Raw genomic sequence first — 18,294 nt, 5'->3', positions numbered from 1 at the left:
CCTCCTGAAAATTTTTTTCTGTGTGTTGACTAGGAAAGAGTTGGCTGATTTTCTTTCCCTGTTGTTTCATATGAGGCTTTCTTTAAGACAAGTTTTCAGTGGATTTCACAGTTCCCATATCCGTTCTGGACATTGTCCAGGAGCACCCTCGGGATGAAATCAAGGGCAGATAATTCTTGTAATGAAATTTGTTCTTCTTGAAACTGAAATCCAGAAGAGCAATGTGATGTGTAAGTGTCCTTCTCAAGTACCCAGTGGAGGTGAAGCCTGTTCTTCCTTCCTTGGCATCTCTTAAGTGTCCTTTTGCAAATGTCTGTGTTGTTTTCTGTCTCTGCTGTTCACCCAACCTGTGCCTTGCTCTAGGGGAAGGTGCTATCAACTTGGCTTTAGGCCAGAGCAGGAGCCAGGATGTTCGGATCAACGGGCCCCTGGGAGCGAGCACCGCCATGCGCATGGACACGGGATTCCCCATGCAGGGAGGGCAAGGTAAACCCCCTCAGGGCTTCTTTCTGGTGCTTCAGACACTCAAAAATTCACTACTGGGCTAATGAAACTCCACTGGTTACAGCAGCTATTGTTTGCAGAATTGTAAATGCCATTTAAATGAATGTATGTTCTTGTTCCGTGCTGTCAAACCGTGTCCTGTGTTATGGAAATGAATTGTTGGGGGCACTGTGTCCCACAAATATTGGAGTGATTTTGGCAGGGCCAATCAGTTGGCTTCCAGGTATCTCCAGGGTGTGGTGGTTTGGGGTTTTGTTGGTTAGTTGGTTTCTTTGGGGATTTTTCCATACAGTCTATAGAAGCAGATGAATTGAGTGTAGTGAATTCACTTTGAAATATGCACGAATTTTCACAGTGTGCTGTTTGGTTCCTTCTGTGGAAATGTGCTTAAGTCTTTATTCAGTGTACAATAAACTGACTTAGATTAAGTCCATTAGAATTATGGGATGAACAGGACATTGCCATTGTTACTCTCTCCTTATTTTCTGATAAGCTTTTGAGAACTGATCATAAAGAGGGAATTTTTGTGGAAAGGTGTAGTTTATTAACTGTATTTTAGAGCATTCTATATTCATACAGAATTTTTAACTACAAAACTCAAATCTGATGGAGAATTTTTACAGAGAAAGATACTACCTAATTTATTAAAGTACCTGAATCATAAGGCAAAATAAATAGCTAATATTTTATTAAATATGATTTAAAGCAATTACACCAGGAGCATTTTGGTCAGTTTATTTAAGATGCATTTGTGTCTGTTGAGGAGAAGGAATGGAAAGAACATTTCAACTTTGTAGAAACCTTATTAAACAGTAGTGAAATCTTTGTCCTTAACAAAGTCTAAAACATTTAAAGAAGGGCTCTACTCTCCACTGAGCCAATCAGAGCCTTTATTTCCTGTCTGCAGGTCAACTACATAACAGCAATATAACCAACACAGCAACAATAGCAATCATTTTAGAAAATTACAGCCCCTGGAAGTGAAACATTGAATTTTTTCTCTTGCAATACCTCAGTTACTTTCTAGTTTCAGATTTTGCAAAAGCCTGAGTTACATGTATGGCTTTGATACAATCTTGTCACTTGGTGCTTTCAGTGGTAGGTCAGACTCACTTTAATTCATGAGTCAGTAATGTTTTCTTTTATACTCTTTCTAAAAATTTGGTGTTAAAGAAAGAGCTACAGCATGACCTGAACTTGTTTGTTTGATACCAGGGAATCTGAGCTTTCAGAAAGAGAGATGTGTCCCCAGGTTATTTTGGATAAACAATTCTTGAAGTCTAAAGAAATGTTTTACTGACAAATATACTTTTTATTGTTAAAAGAAAAATTCTAAAATTCTTCTCTATGTAACTGCAAGACTTGATCATTTCTATTTTTATTTTTTAAGGTTTAATAAGAATGAGCAATGCTGCAGCTGTCATGATGTCCCAGGGTGGAAATGTGGCCTCCTCTATGGTGGCAAGTGGTGCTAGTGCTGAGCTGCAGCCACGAACACCTCGGCCTTCCTCACAGCCAGGTGGTAAAATTTAGTCATAATACTGATCTGAAAATGTTCTTAAACTTTTATTCTTCAGCACACAGGCTTGAGTATGTACTCATGAGGGTACTCCAGAATTGTTCTGGGGCATTTGCACTGCCTTTCTGGGAGCTACACTTTCTGTGAAAACCTCCCTTCCCCCTTAATCTGTTAAATTTTTTCAGATTATTTGGGTGCCTAATAAGTCACTAGTGTGCTTGGTATTTTGTTCAAATGTGTTGAGGAATGGCAATGGTATTTTTGCACCTGAACTGTCATGCCTGAGCTTTATGTTTAGCTGAAGGTAAGAGAAGGATTAGTTGAAAGATGCAGGAATATTTTGGTGGTCTCTCTTCTTTTCAGGAAGGGTAAGATAGACTGGTAGGTTAAGGATTGGGGGTCTGGTGGGTGTGAATGTTTAGGGTTTATTCTTCACAGGTTTCCCAGGGAAGTGGTCATGGCACCAAGCCTGACACAGTTCAGGGAGTGTCTGAATGGTGCTCTTAGTCCTGTGGTTGAATTTTAGGTGATCCTGCCATGAGCAGGGATTTGGGCTCTGCTCCTTTCAGCTGAGATATTCTGTGATTCTGCAGTTCTGAGTGTGTAGAAGACTCACATCAGTCTGTAGCATTGGTTTATTTTAAAGGATATAAATGGGTAAGACCTGGCTTCTCTGGAATATGAATTTTTATGCAGAGTAAAAAATTACAGGCAAGCAATTTAGCCTTTGTTGTTTTGGGATGGGTTTTGTCTACAGTAAGATTTGGGGTTTTTTCGGTTTTGGTTTGGGCTTGTTTTGGGTTTTCTTTTGGTAGAGTTTTGGGGTTTTTTGGGGTTTTTTGTAATTATTTTTCTTTGCTATTTTATTAGATGCAATGGACCCACTCTTATCTGGGCTAAATATACAGCAACAAAATCATCCATCTGGATCTTTAGCTCCCCAGCTCCATTCAATGCAGTCAGTTCCTGTAAACAGGCAGATGAACTCAGCCAACTTCCAGCAGCTACAGCAGCAGCAGCAGTTGCAGAATCGGCCTCCCCAGCCACATCAGCAGCCACAGCAGGGTATTCGACCTTCATTCTCTTCACCAGCACAGGTTCCAGTTCCCCCTGGCTGGAACCAGCTTCCTTCTGGAGCACTTCAGCCTCCTCCAACCCAGGGAGCACTGGGTACATTGACAGTAAACCAGGGTTGGAAAAAGGCCCCTTTGCCTGGACAAATGCAGCAGCAGCTTCAAGCAAGACCATCTCTAGCAACAGTACAAACTCCTACTCATCCTCCACCTCCATATCCTTTTGGAAGCCAGCAAGCTTCCCAGGCTCACTCAAACTTTCCCCAGATGAGCAATCCTGGCCAGTTTACTGCTCCTCAAATGAAAAGCCTTCAGGGAGGGCCCTCACGGGTTCCTACACCACTACAACAACCCCACCTGACCAACAAGTCTCCTGCTTCTTCTCCCTCCTCCTTCCAGCAGGGCTCTCCTGCCTCATCTCCAACTGTTAACCAGACACAGCAGCAGCTGGGACCAAGGCCTCCCCAGAGTAGCACTCTTCCCCAGGGATTCCAGCAGCCTGTCAGTTCTCCTAGTCGTAATCCTATGGTGCAACAGGGGAATGTACCCCCCAACTTCATGGTGATGCAGCAGCAAAACCAAGGTCCACAAGGTTTACACCCTGGTTTAGGAGGTAAGAAGTACTGAGACCTTTTATGTTAAAAGGAGACGAAACATTAAGTGTCTAGAACTAATGTAGTTGTTAGTTCTGAAAAGAACCTTTATGAGGCAGAAACAATGAACAGAGAGAGTATGAGGTGGGTATTGGTGAAAGAGCATCAGCATCACTTGGTTTCTACTCTGTCTCTGTCCTGCAGTGTCACAGAGATGCCTGGAGGGTCAGGGAGGAGTTGCTGCACACATTGCCCTTATTACTGCCAATCATCCCGTTGACAGCTCTTCTGTTGCCTTTAAGCAAACTTAGGATGTTAAAAGCTGGTGTGGAGATTTTGTTTAGGTTTGGGGTTTTTCCTTCTGAGGGGAAAGGGGAGGATTTTTTTGTGAGAGTGTAATGAAAACCCTTCTTTTCTCTCTTCAGCTTCCTCTATCACCATTTACATTTTCTACTGCAGAAGTGAGGCATTGTTTTGCATCTTCCTTTCTATGCTGTGGATGTTTCTTATTATCACCAGTTTCTTCCCATATAAAGAAGAAGGAGCTATTGTTGCCATGCTCTTGTACTTCCTATCCTAAAATTAAGAGGTTAAGGGATGTTTTAATTTCTCATTTGGCTATGTTGTCTTTAGTTTTCTCTTTGGACCAATGCACTCAATTTTTTTCCTTACTGCTCCTTCTCTAACAATGAAGGCATTACTTTTGTCAGTCCCAGGATCTCTTTTTTGTCCTTGGTGGGTTTTTTCCCCTTGACCCCTTTGCATTTTCATGCAGATTTTTCATGCTTCTCTTCAGTCACTCATTTCTTCATCTTCCTCTCAAGATGGCTGTTCTCAGGTCCCATATGCCAGTTCTTGTTTAAGCCTTTGGAATTATTTCTTTATGTACTTAAAGAATATGGTCCATATTCTTTGTGCACCTACACACACATTCTAGTGTCTTGCATTCTCATGTTGTACAGGCAAAATCTGTCCAAACACTGTAAAAATTCCTGTTTCTTGGTCTACTGATGCGGACAAACTTCTTGTTTTCACTGTTTTTACCATGGGTCTCGTTTGAATTCAGATGAATTTTCTGTCTTTCAAGGTTCTCTTGGGAACTGCCAGTGCCTTATACTTGGTGTATCTTATTTTGTCTCCATCTGGAAGCAGTTCTTCATTATTTATTATAATCACATTTCCCTACAGTTTTGTCTCACCAGCCCTATCAGTTTCAGTCCCCATCAGAAATCTTAGCCATGACCTACTACAAACCTACTACAGGTCTAAACCCACTACAAACAATCCTCAATTTTTTTTGAGTTAAAAGTCACACCAGAAATAAACTATCAAAATATGTTATTTGGTCTTATTGAAGGCCTCATTGCTAAAATCAACAATCCTGCTGTGATGTTAAGACAGGATCCTCAGGTGATGTTAAGAGATAGGATTCCTTGGTTTCAGCAAAGCTGTGTTGCTCTCACTGCTGAGGTCTTTGCCTGACTTCTGTGCATGCTCATCCTTTGCTGCAATTTATATGTTAATTTGTCATTATAAATCTTTCCATTTTTAAGCTACCTTACATTTAAATGTTTGGTGTAAATGAATGCATTCAAACACTTTGCATTTCACACAGCCAATTTAGCAAATCAGAATTTATATGAGATTTGGAATAGGCCAAGCTAACACTTTTTTTCTCAGTTCAAGCATTCCTATGTGCAAAACTTCCCTGAAAGTTTAGCAAAAGTAAAGCTGGAGTCCAGTGATGTGGTGTTTCAATAAGTCTGTTTCTGTATTTGCAGATATATTTGGTGTTTGGCCTATAGACTTGATTACCTTGAAATATTATACAACCTAAGACCAGATAATTAGCACAAGCAGTAAAATTAGGTGTACAAGAAAGCTGTAACTGCAGAAGGAATTGAAGTCACATTCTGGCACTGGGTCAGGAAAATAAAAGGAGTGGTGGGCAGGGTTGGTTCAAAGTCTGAGGCATTGTGTGGACAGTGAGTTAAAAAGAAATGGATACTCTGAAATCCATCCATGCTGCTGCTCACATTGGCAGGTAGAGGGGAGGCTTTTCTCTGTGTCCCAAGGCAGCAGTGATGTTTGGATGTGCCAGAGTGTGGGTGTTGTGCCACATAAGGGTCTCGAAGAACTCCTTGCTCTTGCAGCAGGAATAGCAGAGTTACTTGAATGAGCAGAACCTCTGGATGTACTGAACCATGGGGTTCCTCAGAACACTCGGGGATGACAAGAACCTTTGAGTGTGTGCACACAGCAGCAGTGATAAGGAATGTGTGTGCCTGGTGTGTCAGAGCTGGTGAGCACATCACTAACATCACTAACAAAAATGCCAGTTAAAGGGCTTGTGCTAAGAGATGCAGTAGAGCAGAAAGGAGCAAACCATGTTACTTTTAATTTCTGGTTTCTAAAAGGCCAAATGTGGACTTTTCACCTTCTCTGGATAGTAAGTTTTGTATGTAAATTATGGTTTAAAATTGGTCATAGTAATTTGTTAGAATTATTGCACAGGTAAGAGCTATAAATGTCATCAGTGAATTTTGTATATTGGCAAAAAACAATTGCCTAAACCTGTCATGTGACAGCACAGACTCAAAGGTATTCTCCAATTACAGATTTTGTCTATTTTTTTTATTTCCCATTTTCCATACTAACTAATCAGAAAATTCTCATGTTCAGGAATGGCCAAGCGGCTCCCCCCGGGGTTCCCTGCAGGCCAGGCTAACCAGAACTTCCTGCAAGGTCAGGTGCCCTCCACAGCTCCAGGAACACCAGGGAACAGCGGAGCACCGCAGCTGCAAACCAGCCAGAACGTGCAGCACACAGGTCTGACTGCACTGGGGTGTTCCTCAGCTTTTCCATTTGCCATTTGTAGCACATGATGCCTTTTCCTGTGTCACATGGGTCCCAAAACATAAAACTCCTGCTGTTAACAGGGAGCTGCTGGCTGGGATTGCAGCAGCACTCTGGTGTAGTGCTGGATAGGGAAAAGAAAAGCATTAGGCTGCTCATGTTTCTCAAAACCATGCTATTATTGATGAGGACTGGGGGTCTGGGCTTCAGAAGCAGCTGTTGAGAAACTGAATGGAAGGCAGCATTGAAGTTTGGAGGCAAGGGGTAGTAAAGATACAACACAAAAGGAACTTCTCGACTTGAAAAAAAAAAAGTGTAATTATCTTAGAAGCAGAATAGCAAAATAATAATGTTCTGCTTTGAAAAGACTATTTGTTACTTCCTTTAAAAATTTCAGAAGTCTGAAAATTTCTTAAAGTGTGAAAATGAATCTTTAATTCACAAATGTCTTCCTCCATTTAACAGCTCAATTATTACTCTTCTGCCTGGATTCTGGGTACCCTGATGGTGTAACTTCATCAGTACTCTGTGTGCATTTATTCTTTAACCACTATAAAGTAACCTCAGGGAAGCTCATTTTGGTTAGGAATTACTCTGCTGAGTCAGGTGACATTGTGGAAGATTTTCAAACTTAGGTGCAGAGAGCAACTGAAATTAAGTTTCTGTTCTGTCTTCTGCAGTGGGACACAGGAGAAGTACCAGTCCAAGTGTTTATTTTGATATGTTTTTATAATATTGATATATTTTATAATAATATTTTATAATAGTATTTTTGATTTTTTTAATATAATTTTATACAATATTCTATTTTGACAACTAACATGTACCTATAGCATCAAACTCTGCATCCCAGGACTGCAAATGTATGAGATACACCAGTTTATTGGAAAAGGGAGGAAAGCAACTTTGGAGTTCTCAACATTTAAAGGTGTGAAAACTCTTGCACCACTTCGATTAGTTTCTTACTGGTATTTTCTTCTTATTTTCTTAGGTGGCCAAGGATCTGGACCTCCTCAAACTCAGATGCAAGCAGCACATGGCCCACCAAATATGATGCAGACCAATCTAATGGGACTTCATGGAAATATGAACAACCAGCAGGCTGGTGCTAGTGGGGTGCCACAGGTTAACATGGGCAACATGCAGGGACAGCCTCAGCAAGGACCACAGTCCCAGCTTATGGGGATGCATCAGCAAATCGTGTCCTCTCAAGGACAGATGGTGAACATTCAGGCTCAGGGATCGCTGAACCCTCAAAACCAGATGATACTTTCTCGAACTCAGCTCATGCCACAAGGCCAAATGATGGTGACACCTCAAAACCAAAATCTTGGTCCCTCTCCTCAGAGGATGACCCCACCCAAACAGATGATTCCCCAGCAGGGACAGCAGATGATGTCCACACACAATCAGATGATGGGACCTCAGGGCCAGGTCTTGCTGCAGCAGAACTCAATGATGGAACAGATGATGACCACTCAGATGCAAGGAAATAAGCAGCCTTTTAATACTCAAAACCAGTCCAATGTTATGACGGGGCCAGCTCAACTGATGAGAGGACCAACCCCAAACATGCAAGGAAACATGGTGCAGTTCACTGGGCAGATGATGGCACAGCAAGGCCCCGTGAATGGGAATCCTTCTCAGGTGATGGGAATTCAAGGGCAGGTTTTAAGACCCACTGGACCTGGTCCTCACATCTCTCAGCAACTTGGGGATACTGCAACCACAACAAACAACGATGGGAACTTGACACAGATGTTACCTGAGGTTCCTGTGCAGCAGCCAAACATGGTGCCTTCTCATATGCAAGGAATGCAAGGAAACAGCAGTGCTTCAGGAAGTCACTTCTCTGGCCATGGGCTGCCTTTCAGTACAGGGTTTAGTGGAACTCCCAATGGGAATCAGGTTTCCTGTGGGCAGAACCCTGTGTTTCCTGTCAATAAAGATGTGACGCTCACAAGTCCGCTCTTGGTTAACCTACTCCAGAGTGATATCTCAGCAGGGCACTTTGGTGTGAACAACAAACAGAATAACCAGAATGCCAACAAGCCAAAGAAGAAGAAGCCTCCAAGGAAGAAGAAAAATAATCAACAGCTAGAACAAACAACGTAGGTTTACTATTACAGTGTTTTTTATAAGGGGCATGAAGAAACTCCACAGGCATCTTGTCAATATTTTATCAGCAAGTAATGGGTGAGAAAGGACTTGTATTTTATTCATGTTGTAGCAGTTTCTCTCAAGAGTCTGTCATTGGAATGTTTATTCAAGATTAAAACTAACATGCAAATATCCAAACTCAGTTATAAACCAAATTCTACCAGCACTGTTCCTTCCCTTTACTGGGTGAAGGAAGTTTAGCAAGTGGCCCATGGTGCCATAGCCCTTGGAAGAGGCTTTTTTAAGCAGTCTGACAGCCACCATCAAAGGGTGGGAAGTACATTCAGAAGAACTAGAAGCCTCTATATAATGTGTGCAGGACAGATTTTGGGGAATTGTTTCCTGAATCGTGTGCATATCCTGACACATTTCTGCCTAGAATTGAGCTGGACTTATCTCTTAGTTGAAGCTGCAGCTAGAATTTAGAGGGAAGAATGTGGTACTTTCTGGGTATGAGATTAACAAACCCAGCCAGTGCTGGTCCTTCTGGCCTAGCAGAGATCAGGATGGAAAAAACCCCACAGCTCTTGAGAGGGAGGAGGCCAATGGAAAAGATTGAAAGATAATGAATGAATGTGTCTTATTAGTGAAAATACAAGATTGCAGAATCTCTTCCTTCTTTGGCCAGCATGTTCTTTCTTGGCCAGCTGTCCTGTAAGCATTTGACAGTTCACTGTCACCCAGCACAGGGTGATAGCTGCTGCTGCTGTGCCATAATTCACCTCAAATGGTGACAGCAGAAATACATTAATTATCCTGATGCTGCAGATGAGCCCATGGGGCATTAACAGGAACCCACCTGATGGTACTTTGGGGGATTGTTTTCAATCAGGGAAAAACAAAAAAAAATTTGCACAGAAAATTATAACACAGAAATATCCAAATACCAAAATTAAATTCTTAGAATGAAACAAAAATAGCATATATATTCATAGCAAATATATATTCATATATATTCATAGCAAATGAAACTCCTGGTGTGGCTCTGATTCCACCAGTCTGGCCCTTTTGAATAATCATATTTTTAACCTGAAGTTTATGCTGCCTTTCCTAGGGACACATGTTCAGTTCAGTGCAAAGATGGCATCAAGTACTCAGCATCTGTTCAATATTTTAACTTTTCCCTTGGTTATTCTGTGTGTAGCCTCAGCCTGCATATTCTGCAGTGTCAAGATTCCTTCGTGAAGATGAAATTAATAATCTCATGGACAAGTGCCTTGCTGTGGAAGTGACAGCATTCAGAGGGAGCAGATGAGTTGGCACCACCTTCTGAAAAAAAAATCCATTAATCATTAAAGAAAACTCTTATGATTTTGTTTTCATTGGTCTTACTGATGAGCACCCAGCCTCAGTGTGGCCTGGGAACATCAATAAATGTGTCTATAAAGCTCTTCCTCCGAGCTTGCAAAGCCTCACAAGATTATTTGCTTATTAAAGTTTTCATAGTAGAAGAAGTCTGAAGTACAGCTTTTCTAATGAGCTATGACAGCTCAATTCCAGCTCCTAAATAAGGCTTTGAATCCGATTTTGGTGTAATTAACAAAGGAACCAGAATGTTCTTCTGATATGGATGAGCATTTTGGTTCTATGTGGACTATATCAGTATTTGATCCTTTCAGAAGCACTGAGAAAGGAGCTGTTCTTACAAAAGTTCCTGAGTTTGTTCTCCAGCAAAAAGAGGGAGACTGCAGTGAAAGCTGGCTGTAACACCTTCCTGCCTCCCTCACTCTCAGCTTCCCTCACATCCTGGGGCAAGCTCAGCATTTCCCTGCCCTGGAATTGGCAGGAATGTAATCTGATCTGGATCACGTTCTCTTGCATCAGAAACAAATAGGATGCTTTTCATCTCAGCTTCCTCTCTGTCATTCTTCCTCAGAAATTTTAGAATTCAGAGCAGCAAACCTTGTGCAGCTAAATTGATAAAGACACTAAAAAATAATTTCTAAGAACTAATAAGATAATAATAAAAGTACAATTAGTAATATGGATTGTAGTGACGTTGGAACATAAATAGGATAAGTGAGCTATTGAATGAGTTTATTCAGTTGAGTCTAGAATACTTTCAAGGCGTTGCTTAATTGAGCAACTTTGCATTGGAATGAAACCCAGGACATTTGGGTTGTTTAAAAGTGTTTGCATCTGTGTGCTGAACCTGAAGATGTGGGTAATGGGATGTAAACTAAAGAACAAGATGATAGATGAAATGGGATTGTGGATAAAACAGCTTGGTTAGTTCTATTAAATCCATGCACAAACAAGTTCTTTAATGCTCCCCTGTGCATGGACCATGAACATCCTGTGCACTGGGAGAGCAGAAATCATCCAGTGTGGGAGGTCATTGCCAGTGCTGCCATTCAGGCTGCACATCCAGTGAGAAGAGACTTTTCCCAAGCAGACTCGAAGGGTTTCACTGCAGGTCTGGGGGTGCCCTCACTCAGCAGCAGAGGAGGAGCCTCTGTACCCCAGAGCTGCTCCTGGGCTGGACTGGGTCTGCCACATCTGTCATTTCAGGTTTGCTCTCCTTGTGAGCCAGCTGCCACCTTCTTTGGTTTGGTTGGTTTGGGTTTTCCTGGAGTTCTCTCTCTGCTCTGATGAGGGGTTTGTATCTGAAGGTTGTACTTCAGAGTGCAGCTGGTAGAGCAGAGGTACTGCTGATGACAATCCAGACTGTACCTGGTGTGCACTTACTCATAGATTTTTTTACAACTAGAGCAATAGAAAAGAATAAATATGGAATATTTTGTCCCTCACACAAACATCTTGCTATTCATATTCTGGCTATTTTTCCCAAGTGCCTGTTGCTAAACATGCCTGGTGAATTTCAGCCACACTTGAGATTCAGCTGATGTTTAAATTTTCCAGCAATGATAGAAGCAGACTTTCTTACCATAGCTGATTTTTGCTGGCAAACCAAGCTTGGGTCTTTTCTGACAGATTTGCACAGACCCATCTGGCAGGAGGTGTTTGCTAAGGATCCACTGTGCACCAGGTTTGTTTTCTGGGTTAAAGCTGTCTGTGCAGTGATGCTGTGTACCAGCTTTGAGCTGAACTTTAACTGGAGCATTTTTAATCTCCCACCATTGTAAATAAATAGCAAAATTGACAAAGCTGAGATTGCTTTCAGTTCACATGGCTGGTACCTGCACCAAAGGCTGCAGCTCTTCTGGATGATTTTGCTGCCAGAATTTTTGTTCACTTGTGGCTGTTAATATAATGCTCTGGGGCATATCTCTGCATTATGCCAGTTTTCATCAAATTTATTGGTGGAGGCATGTAAGCCTACACCACCTGCATCACAAAAATTGGTGATGTGCTGGATTAGACACAGCATTGCACTCCAGGTGCTTTCCTTGCCAGTACTTGCCCTCAGCAGCAGTGGCAGGAACAGTTCTGTTTGCCCTCTTTTCACCTTTCTTCTCTCTTGGTGTATGTTCTCTCCAGTTTTGACCCACAAAAATTCAGGGATTTCCAGTCACATGCTGCTTTTTGAATGTTGATTAGGTAGCTGATAGAACATCAGAAGAGGTCAGGGTGCCTCCATGGGTGTCTACAGCTTTGTGTCAGCTGTACAGATGCCAGAAACTGTTACTCTCAAGTAAATTGAAGTAGGATAAATCTCCCCACCATTATGTATTTCAAATTCTTATTTTGCTGAAAGTGTTACTTTTGCCCATGGCATTTCTACATGATTCTGCCTCTCTTTATTGGCAGTGTACTTTTTTGATGTCTTTAATTTTAACTTAGAGCTTTTCTTACATAGAACTTCCCATAAACTTCATATATTCATGAAGGTGATAAGCAGTTTAGTTCTGCTCTGCTTCACTCTTTGTTTTACATCCTCTGACTATATATGTTGTTCACTATAGAAACTTGGGGTTTTTCTAAGTCTGCAAAAGCTCTCTTGATTTAGTATTGGGCATTGAGTCTGGACAATTTTAAATTGTCCTAGAGAGTCTCCTGGAGCATCAGATTCCTCAGGAGAAGGACTTGAGGGGTGTTGATGGGTGAAAAACTGAATGTGACCCAGCAGTGTGCACTCACAGCCCAGAACCCACAGAGTCCTGGGCTCATCCCCCAGTGTGGGCAGGAGGTCCAGGGGGATTCTGCCCTTCTGCCCACTGAAGTGAGACCCCACCTGCAGAGCTGCCTCCAGCCCTGAGGCACAAGGAGGACACTCCTTTGGACACAGTCCAGAGGAGGCCACAGAGATGCTCCAAGGGCTGGAGTTCCTCAGCTCTGGAGCCAGGCTGGGAGAGCTGAGGGTGCTCACTTGGAGAGGAGAAGGCTCCAGGGAGACCTCAGAGCCCCTTCCAGGGCTTAAAGGGGCTCCAAGAGAGCTTGAGAGGGATTTTGGAAAAGGGATGGAGGGACAGAACAAGGAGGAATGGCTTCCCACTGCCAGAGGGCAGGGATGGATGGGATATTGGGAGGGAATTGTTCCCTGGCAGGGTGGGCAGGCCCTGGCACAGGGTGCCCAGAGCAGCTGGGGCTGCCCCTGGATCCCTGGAAGTGTCCAAGGCCAGGCTGGACAGGGCTTGGAGCAGCCTGGGAGAGTGGAAGGTGTCCCTGCCCATGGCAGGGGATGGAATGAGATGAGCTTTAAGGTCCTTCCAACCCAGACCCCCAGCATGTGATCACTTACAGAGTCCCAGTACTACACAGGTCTGTGCACTGGAGGGTGACTGCAATGCCTGACATGTCAGTGCAGTTGTGCTGTGATGTTATCAGAGGTTTTAGATACCCTGAGTGAGCCACTTCTGGGTGCAGTACTGGAAGAAAATGTTCTACCATTAAAATAAATTAAAAGTGCATTTACCCATGGCATTTGCTTATCCATACAGATGTCATAGAAAAGCCTGTTTTGTTTAGTTGGAATATATATACCTCTATAATTTGAAATATCCATTGGCATTCTCTTAGTTACAAAGCTCAGATTCATGGTAGAAATAAATGTTTTAAGATCAACAGAGCACCAGACAACTTGTTTCCTTTACAGTAGTACTTAAGGCAGTGACTATACACAGACCTGGAGTGTGTGTTCCAGTCTGGCAGGTTACATCAGAGGCATTTCAGTGGGTTATTCCAGGGCTGTGGAGAGTGCTAGGTATTAACTACTTGAGTACTTAGTTATAGAAGCAGAAATCAAACACTGATGTAGGGGCTGGATCTTAATTGCAATTATTTTTCTTTCAGTTCTTCAGAATCACGTCCAGCTGGCCTGGAGGAGAGTGATCAGTCGTCAATGTCTGGAGACCAAGGAATGAATTTAGATAAGTCAGGCCCTAAACTCTCAGATTTTGCAAGTAGGCCACCAGGTAGTAGGATTTTTCTGTGATTATCTGAATGTAATAACTATAGCAGAGCTTTTAATGATCTTTGTGACAGTTCTATTTTATTTATGCTATCACACATTCAAGTTCAAACCTTTTTTCCTCCTAGTAAGCAATTGGTACCATTGTTTAAGTGTTTTCTATGGGTTTGCTCAAAATGAAGAGGTGACCCCATTCTCATTTATCATCCCAAATGTATCATACTGAGTACATTATTCAGCAGTAACATAACTGATAAAAATGTTGTATTTCTAGCTGTAGCACAGACTGATGTCTTAAAAATTCAGCATTGGGAAATAGCTGATTTTTGAGAAGAAAAAGTGTTTGTAGTTGGAATGATCCTTTGCATGTAGAGGAGATTAAATCTGAAGTCTGCAATAGGATATATATTACAAACCACACAGGGGTTCTTAACATGTTTTTGGCTGAGTAACACATGGCAGATTTACTTTGTATGAGGAAAATGTCAGGTCTGGGGCAGGTGTGCTGGTCATGACTCTTGGGGGCTGTCAAACTCTGAAGTTACTTTTAAGGAGTAATAATTAGTGAAAGTCCAACTCTGCATTTGTCAGTGAAAGGAAGCCTATGGGCAGTTGCAGACTTGTCAGGTGGTGTGAACCTGGGTTAGCAGCTGATACAGTGCACTAAGAGATCTCCAGTTAAATCTCATGTGAGTCATACATTAAGTAAAACTATTTTTATGAATTAAGTAAAATCTTTGGCTTTGTTTGTAAAGCCTGTTTTGTTAATGTGGCTCTCATCCAAGATAAACAGGCTGCAGGCTGTACTTTCTATCCAATCCTGTTTGTTACAGAAATTCTGCTTCCTCTGATTTTTGGTTGGTTTTAACACATGTCATCCTGTTGCCTTAGGTTATCCATCTCAGCCAGTGGAGCAAAGGCCACTTCAGCAGATGCCACCTCAGCTCATGCCACACACTCAGCAGCCCCAGCCCCCACAGCAGCCCCAGGCAGCCCCACAGCAAGGCCAGGCACCCCCCCAGACACCGCAGCAGCAGCAGCAGATGATGATGATGCTGATGATGCAGCAGGATCCCAAATCAGTCAGGCTGCCTGTGCCCCAGGGGGTTCACCCCCCCAGGGGACCCCTGAACCCAGATGCCCAGCGGATGCCGATGCAGCAGAGCGGGAACATGCCAGTGATGGTGAACCTCCAGGGGCCTGGGCCGGTGCCTCCATCTCCTGACAAACAGAGGATGGCCCTGCCAGGCAATCCTCTGGGAAATAACACAAGGAAAATGGTTTATCCAGATAATGTACAGAATCCTTCCAGCTCACCCCTCAGAGAGGTGTCATCAGTATCCTCTCTTCCAGAAGGAGGTGGAGCTGAGGGCCCTCCAACGTCAGGAGCTCAGAATAACGCGACATCTCATTTAGTAGTTTCACAGAACCAGTTAATGATGACAGGACCCAAGCCTGGACCATCCCCACTTTCAGCTGCCCAAGGTGCAAGTCCCCAGCAGCAGTCTAGTTCTCTGTCTAGTGCTCTTACACACCATTTTCCAAATGTTGCTGCCCCATCACAAACTTCAAGGCCTAAAACCCCCAACAGAGCTAGCCCAAGGCCGTATTACCCTCAGACTCCTAACAACCGTCCACCCAGCACAGAACCCTCAGAAATCAGCCTGTCTCCAGAGAGGCTCAATGCTTCTATAGCTGGTCTGTTCCCTCCCCAGATCAATATCCCTTTACCTCCCAGGCCTAATCTCAATAGAGGGTTTGATCAGCAGGGTCTGAATCCCACTACTTTAAAGGCCATTGGACAAGCCCCATCAAATCTCACAATTAACAATCAGTCCAGTTTTACTGCCTCACAGTCACACAAGTTGGAAGGTGTGGTCATGAATTCGGGCAAACAAACCAACGCTGGAGGAACAAAGAGAGCAAGCCCAAGCAATAGTCGAAGGTCCAGTCCTGGATCCAGTAGGAAAACTACACCAAGCCCTGGCAGACAGAATTCAAAAGCAGCTAAATTATCATTGACAACTCAGCAGAATCCATCTCTCTTGCAGAACATGGAATTACAGAGAAATATGATGGCTGGTCCCTCTTCTTTGCCGACACCTGTGACCACAAGTTTTCAAAGTAACTCCATGCTAAGTAACCAGAATCCTGTGGTTTCTGTACCTGCTGTGACTGGCATTCCTGAAGACAATAAGGAGAGCCTTAGTGTGCCTCAAGATACTGAGAGTCAAAGTGCACAAGGTGTCCAAGGTAGCAAGGACCAGCCCAGTATGGAACTGAAAGGTGTCCTTACTCCAGAAATGAAAGTGCTGGTTCCTGAGGAACCGGCAAAAAAAGATGGGCAAGCCTTAGACAGCAGTAAGCTCCCAGTCATGGAGGAAAGTAAAGCCGTGGTGTCTCCAGCTATGAGGGAGGCACCAACTTCTCTAAGTCAACTTCTTGACAATTCTGGAGCTCCTAATGTGACCATTAAGCCCCCTGGGCTGACTGGTCTTGAAATGGCACCAATAGTCCCCACTGGTGAGGAGCTAAAGAAGATAGCTGTCATTCCTCCACTGCAGGATTCATCCTTGAGCAAGGAGCCATCTAACTCACTTAGCCTGCCTCAAAATAACGAGCCCTGTCCAAATCCAGGGCACCAGGAACTGGGAGAAGTAAATGCAAGCGTGGCACAGAGTGTTCCTCCAGTAATGCAGAGGCCTGTTAGCTCTTCTTCAATTTCAGGTCCTTTACCCCCCAACCAGATCACAGTTTTTGTGACTTCCAACCCTATTACATCTGCTGCTAATACATCAGCTCCATTGCCATCCCACTTGCAATCTGCATTAGTGTCCACTGTTGTCACCATGCCCAACGTGGGGAGCAAAGTGATGGTTTCGGAGGGACAGTCGGCAGTTCAGTCCACCACCCGGCCACAGTTCATCACACCTGTGTTTATAAACTCATCCTCAATCATCCAAGTGATGAAGGGCTCTCAGTCCAGCACGATTCCAGCAGCCCCCATGACTTCTAACTCGAGCCTGATGCCTCAGTCGGTCGCGGTTGTTGGTCCTTTGCATATCCCACAGAATATCAAGTTTTCCTCCGGGCCCACTCCTCCCAGCACCTCATCCACCAGTTCTGTGTCCAGTATTCCCACCAGCAGGTCGCTCGTCCTGAATCCCTTGGCATCTCCTGTCCAGCTTTCTTCTTCCACCCCAACTCCTTCCAGTGTTCCTTCCCAGCTTCCTGCTCAGCCAGCCAAGGACTTCAGCCCTGAGGAGACTTCCCAAGGTGCGGGGTCGGGGGAGCAGTGCCCTGTGCCAGCAGCCCAGGCAGGACCTGTTGTTTCCCCTCTGCTTACAAGCAGCCCGGGATCTGGGAATAGACGCAGCCCTGTCTCATCCAGCAAGGGAAAGGGAAAGGTAGACAAGATTGGCCAGCTCCTGCTGACTAAAGCGTGCAAGAAGGTCACTGGCTCCCTGGAGAAAGGGGAAGAGCAGTACGCTTTAGATGGAGAAACTGAAGGTCAGGGACTAGAAACGTCGGTCCCAAATAGTTTGGGACCAGAGCAAGCACCAGCAGAACCCGATAACAAAAGCGGGACGCCTTCAGCACCCAGTGTTACAAAACAGAGCACTTCTGGGCCCGGCAGCTCCAGCCTCAGCCCCGCGGCGGCCGCTCCGTCCTGCGCGTCCCCGGGCGCGCCCCCGAGCGCTCCCGGCCCCGGCGCGGCCCCGGCCGCAGCGCCCCCGGCAGCCCCGGAGCCCGCGGGCAGCCCCGGCGGGGGCCCCGAGCCCGGCGGCAGCGCCGGGGCCGAGGAGAAGCCCGCAGCACCCCCGGAGCTGCTGCAGAGCGCAGGTGAGTGCGGGGCTGCGCGGGGCACGGGGGGAGCGAGGGGGGCTGGGGATGTGCCAGGGGCTGCTCTCCGTGGCACTGCGGCCGAGGCTGACAGCTGCTCTTGTTTCTAACAGCTGACTGATACACAGCCTTGTATCCGCCAAGACTGGAGCTCCAAATGTTTTATTTCACTTTCCATTTACTGCTTCAGTGCGGTGTTTGGCATGAACATATGATTCGGTGACTTCATGTAACTGTTGGAAGCGAGGAGGAAAAGTGGATGTATCAGTAATGACAAATACTCAGGGTCCCTCTTACACTGGTAGATACACTGGTGTTCTGCTTTGGTCTCATCAAAATGATAAAATCATGGATAATAAAATCCACAGAAATCAGGGGAACTGAAAACTTCAGCTTCAGTGTGACTTTCCCGATGGCTGTTGGATGTTGTAGCTG

General features: G+C 44.3%; 1 protein-coding gene across 1 annotated transcript in view; it reads left to right on the top strand.

Annotated features, from left to right (window-relative positions):
* NCOA6 (nuclear receptor coactivator 6) overlaps positions 1–18,294 on the top strand; it is a 43,069-nt gene that overhangs the window by 15,267 nt on the left and 9,508 nt on the right. Inside the window, exons 6-12 of the mRNA XM_015647440.3 lie at positions 364–486; positions 1,895–2,023; positions 2,894–3,709; positions 6,372–6,518; positions 7,537–8,656; positions 13,899–14,020; positions 14,908–17,859. Coding sequence (XP_015502926.1) covers positions 364–486; positions 1,895–2,023; positions 2,894–3,709; positions 6,372–6,518; positions 7,537–8,656; positions 13,899–14,020; positions 14,908–17,859 — 5,409 coding nt within the window. The remainder of the gene's footprint in view (positions 1–363; positions 487–1,894; positions 2,024–2,893; positions 3,710–6,371; positions 6,519–7,536; positions 8,657–13,898; positions 14,021–14,907; positions 17,860–18,294) is intronic.

Source organism: Parus major, chromosome 20, assembly GCF_001522545.3.
Source record: "Parus major isolate Abel chromosome 20, Parus_major1.1, whole genome shotgun sequence".
NCBI classification, from domain to species: domain Eukaryota; kingdom Metazoa; phylum Chordata; class Aves; order Passeriformes; family Paridae; genus Parus; species Parus major.
This window is presented reverse-complemented; position numbering and strand designations above follow the sequence as displayed.